The sequence below is a fragment of the Portunus trituberculatus genome, chromosome 45 (assembly GCF_017591435.1).
Source record: "Portunus trituberculatus isolate SZX2019 chromosome 45, ASM1759143v1, whole genome shotgun sequence".
In the NCBI taxonomy this organism is placed as follows: domain Eukaryota; kingdom Metazoa; phylum Arthropoda; class Malacostraca; order Decapoda; family Portunidae; genus Portunus; species Portunus trituberculatus.
Window position 1 is genome coordinate 7,847,480 of NC_059299.1, and position 5,000 is coordinate 7,852,479.

The 5,000-nt window shown below is 57.3% G+C and overlaps 1 protein-coding gene across 1 annotated transcript in view; it reads right to left on the reverse strand.

The window, feature by feature from the left end:
• LOC123519432 (protein patched-like) overlaps positions 1-5,000 on the reverse strand; it is a 66,118-nt gene that overhangs the window by 18,566 nt on the left and 42,552 nt on the right. The window contains exons 6-9 of the mRNA XM_045280725.1: positions 1,891-2,014; positions 642-734; positions 382-503; positions 1-48 (exon numbers count right to left, since the gene is read on the reverse strand). The exon at positions 1-48 is cut by the window's left edge and continues 100 nt beyond it. Of these exons, the coding sequence (XP_045136660.1) occupies positions 1-48; positions 382-503; positions 642-734; positions 1,891-2,014 (387 nt within the window). The remainder of the gene's footprint in view (positions 49-381; positions 504-641; positions 735-1,890; positions 2,015-5,000) is intronic.

Sequence of the window (5,000 nt, forward strand, 5' to 3'; positions counted from 1 at the left end):
AAATTCTTGGAGCCCATCAGTTGAACCAGTGACTGCAACGCCTCGGCCCTGGCAGGAGAGAGAGAGAGAGAGGGGCTAGAGAGATGGAGAGAGAGTATAAAGTGGTGTGGTTGATGTGTCTTGGTGGGGTTTCAGTGGCTGAGAAAGTGGTCAGCGGGGTGTATCAGATGGCAGGTGAAGGGGAGCCTTGCAGGGGACAGGTGTGGCTGGCCCGGACAGGTAAGGGAAGGCATTTTTAAAGAAGGAAGCTTAATTTACTGATCCGTATGTCATGGTTTAAGTGGGGAGGAGAAAGGCTGCGAGAAATAGTGAAAGAGTCTTGTGCTGCGTGAAAGGACGAAGAGGAGGGGGAGGAAGGGAGAAATAGAGGAGGATACTTACCTTACAATATGCCCCGTCTTGTTGGCTGTAGGGGCGCCCACTATTAGCTCCTCCGGCCAGTGCATGTACTTGCTGGCGAACCCGTAGCACCCGCCGGTCAACTCCGCCCCGACGTCCGGCGCCTGCAGGGACAAATAAAGCTACCTATAAGCCTCCCAAGGGTACCACAGCCTTCCACAACCTTCAGGATTCCTCCAGGAAGTGTCTGTATGTGTGTGGTGTTATATCAGTGGTATGCTGAGGGTGCGGTCTTCACTCACCTGGCCAGAGTGTTTGTTGGGCGCCGTGTCCGGGCAGAGCGGGTCGGTGGGATCCAGACAAGGCTTCTCCTGGTAGGCTGTGGTGATGCCGGCCTGCACCCAGTCAGGAAAGACGAGAGGAAATAAACATGTTAGTGCACACAAGACTGAAGATAAAGCGTGTGTGCGTCCCGTCCCTTCCATGTCACCCCCCCGCCCGACCCCCACCCTGCCCGCTGTGAGGGGCCAGCGCCCCCGCCCTGTCAGGACCACCCAAGCGCCCCGCCATGCCGCCACACTTGACGCGGGGCTCGGTCGTTGCAGGTTCGCGGTGACGCAACGCGGCTCGCCTTTCGCGGGGCAGCTGCGGCCGTGTAAGTTAAGCCGCAATTAGACGATGAGGCTTCCCCCCCAACTTGGCCGCGGCGAGGCTCAGGTGACGAGACGCGGCAGATCCCCGTGACGCCCCAGCCAGTCTGCAGCCTGGGACAGCACCGCCCCCGCCCCACCGCCGCCCCAGTGGTCCCGCAACCCCTGTGTCCTAAGCTGCGCCGCCCAGGGTCCCGTCTCCGCTGTCCCGCCAAGCGACGCCTCAGATCCTGATGCGATGAGGCAGGAGGCGTGGGCAGCCCTTGCCGGCTGGCCAGTAATCCGAGACGCGGCTTCCTCGCCTCTTAAACGGTAAAACCGCAGAGCACCCGCGTCCGGCCCGCCCCGCCCCGCCCTGCCGCGTCCCTGCACTATCTTCACACCTCCGCCCGACGAGGAATGCCCCACACACCGCGCCCACCCCGCCAGCGCCACCAGCGGGCCCGACGCGGCACGGAGCAGCGCCAAGTGACCAAGATAATTACTGAATGTGCAGCGCGGGGCGTGAAGGAAGGGCGGAGCGGTGCGACCTCCCACGAAGCTGAAATGAGCCAAGGGTCACGCCTATTGCTCCCTGACCTGACCCAGCCCCCCGCCGCCCCTGGGTGTCAGTGTCAAGTCTGGATCACGCCAGGTCACTTTGAGACTCCCTGGTGACCTGACCTGCCCTCTGCTCCTCACACTGTGGGAAAGGAGAGGTGAACAGAATGGAAGACAACACGAATACATATTCCCTTCCATTCCATTCTACATGTTCTTCCTCCCTTTGTCTCACTCCTGCCTTCACCTTCCCTCCCTTTCCTCTATGACCCTTCCCCTTTATCTGCTCTCTTCTCTCCTTTCACCTCTCCCTCCCTCCTTTTCCTCCCTGTCACACTCCTCCCTGCCCCACACCACTCACCCGCTTCATGAAGTCGTCGAAGGATGAGAAAGGGAAGAACGTCTTGTATCTTTCATACTCCTCCATGTTGTCAAGGATCTTCTGCGGGTTGAGGTTCGTCCACTTGACGCCTGAACCGAGGCCTCTGTGGGGGAGATGAGGCGGGGTTAGGAGGAGGAAGGAGGAATACAAAGGAAGATCATACAGCAACATGCCTTGAGGCACTTACTAAGATGTCATTGTAACTATTCTAGACTATAACTGTTGGTAGAAGAGACAGGATGACAGAGAAGGAAAAGGAGGAGGAGAGCAAACACACACACACACACACACACACACACACACACACACACACACACACACACACACACACAGTCTACTACTCCCAACTTCGAAAGAGAAAAAGAAGGAAAGAAAAGAAAAAAGAAAAAAACAAAAGATGAATAAACTCAACATTCAAAACAAAAAGAACGTGTAAAAAAAAAAGACAGACAAAGATAGAAAACAAAAGATAAGAAAAAAAAAAAAACATGTGGAGGGTGGTCTGAGGGATGGAGCTCCACATTAGGCATGCAAAGTGGAGGCGAATGAGAGAGGAAATAAGTGGAATGTGACGTGACAAAGGACATATCATTCCACCATTGTTTGGGGCGCGGCCGATACCTCTTATCTGTTCCTTTTTTTTTTGTGTGTGTGTGTGTCTGTCTGTGTGTCTGTCTCTACACCCACCCTCTCTCTCTCTCTCTCTCTCTCTCTCTCTCTCTCTAAAGGTTTATCAGGGTATCATGTGACCTAGGAGGAGGAGGAGGAGAAGAAGGAGGAGAAGGAGGAGGAGGAGGAAGAGGAGGAGGAGGAGGAGGAGGAGGAGGAGGAGGAGGAGGAGGAGGAAGAGGAAGAGGAAGAGGAAGAGGAGGAAGAGGAGGAGGAGAAGGAGAAGCAGGAGGAGGAGGAGGAGGAGGAGGAGGAGGAGGAGGAGGAGGAGGAGGAGGAGGAGGAGGAGGAGGAGGAGGAGGACGAGGACGGGGACGGGGATGAAGAGGAGAACGAGGAGACAATAATGAAATATTTACAAAGGCAGATGTAAAAGAAGAAATGGATAAGTTTTCTCTCTCTCTCTCTCTCTCTCTCTGGCCTGTGACGGATGACATATTGTAGAGGGTGACCTCAACCGCCACACCTGATTACCGTGATGCTTACACAATGATACAAACACACACACACACACACACACACACACACACACACACACACACACACACACACACAGACACACACACACAGTTCCTAAGAGAGTTATAAAAATGGCCAAAGTGTGTCTGTAAATATAATAAAGTCTCTCTCTCTCTCTCTCTCTCTCTCTCTCTCTCTCTCTCTCTCTCTCTCTCTCTCTCTCTGGCTCGCTCCCACACACTTCTTTACTTCCATCCCACGCCCTCAGACCGCCCATTCCTTCTCCCCGTCACTCCCTCTCGCCCTCCCCGCCCCCGCCCCAGCCCCGCCCTAACAAAGAGGAGGGCGGCATTCCGGCGAGTGGTGTGTGCCGCCTTTTGAGTCCTGCAAAGCATCCTCATCAACAGTCACGACGTGGGGCAGCCGTCGCCTGATGAAGACATCTCTTTGCACGTATAAGGAAGGTGGGGAGGGGCTGGACCAGCAGGGAGAGGAGGGAGAGGAGTGAGAGGGGCGGGAGGAGCAGATGTCGTGCATGAGTCCAGCGCGGCAAGAAGTGACTAGTGTTCTGGATCCTGAGGAACGAGGGACACTGCAGAAGGGGGGAGGAGGAAGGAGAGGGATGCGGGGTGCATGTGCCAAGCCCTCCACAGCGGCAGGCACAAAGCTGTGGTGGTCTTACCGCAGTTTGCCACACATGGTCTGCTGCAGGACACTGGCGTCTCTCAAGCCACTGTCTCACAGGTCTTCGGAGGCCTGCAGGTGACGCGGGGCGGCCTACGGGTGTGGTGGTCCCTGTGGCGCTGTTGTCAGTCCCCGTGAGAGGATTAGTTCCTTTTTGTACCTCAGCCCAGTGGCGTCCTGTCCTGCACAGAGGGCGCTGCGGCCCCTCCTCATTGGCGTGGGGAAGCGTGCCTCACAACACTCCCGAGGGATTACTGGTCTTCTCACAGCCTCTCAGGGCGGCGCGACGTGCTTGAGGGCCGCTGCTCAAGGCTTCCCTCCCTTGCTGTCTCAGCGTGGAGGGCGCAGGTGGAGGCTTCCCGCAGCCGTGAAGGACCCATTTGGTTAGCAAATCTCCCGCGGCCCAGCCGGAAGGTGGAGGTACGGAAAGGAGGGAAAGAGACGGGGAGGCGGAGAGGAGGGAAGCGGGGAGGGCCGGCCAGCACCGTCAGCTGTGAGTTGATAGAGTCATCAGGGCGGGCACAGGGCAAGGGACGGGCGGGGGCCGGGAGGGGTAAGGTGGGAGGCGCTGCTCACTTAAAGACACACACTACAATTCAGGCTGGCGGCACACACACCCGCCCGCCGCCCAGCCACCCAAACCTGAGCTGTAATGCGGGGCGCGGCAAAGCTCAAGGTGGGGCGGCGCGGCGGGACGTGCGGCTCTCTCGGCGGGGAACGTTTTAATTATATCCCTACGCTGCTTTGCATGCTCGTGACGGCCCGGCGGGGCGAGCCTCCGAGACGGCTGGCGTGGCACCGACGGCGGCCCCGGCAGCGACGGCGCCCTGTGGCACCAACACGACAACGAGGCCCTTGGAGCATGCATCAGGGAGTATCACGTCTCCTGCCCTCTCTCCCCCTCCTCCCCCCACAAGCCTCTCGTAGGCCACGCTCCCTCAAAAATAGTGGAACAATCATCGTGGGCCTCGGGCCTCGGCTGTGCACGGCGGCAGCGCATCGTGGCCACAAAAAGCCGCCTAATGGCCCGCGATGTCGCCCCGGAAAGACGGCAATTATGACAATACAAAACCCAATCCGTCTTTGGTTTATGAGGGCGGGAAGGGCGCGCCTTGACTCCTCATTACCGGGCCATGGGAAGCACTGCAGGGCAGAGGGAAGAGAAGGGGCGAAAGAGGCTTCGAAGGAGAGGTGAAAGCGGAAAAGTTTAAAAGCCAAAGAGAAGACAAAAGAAGAACTAGAAATGAAAAATAAGAATAGCGAAGTAAAGAGAACAA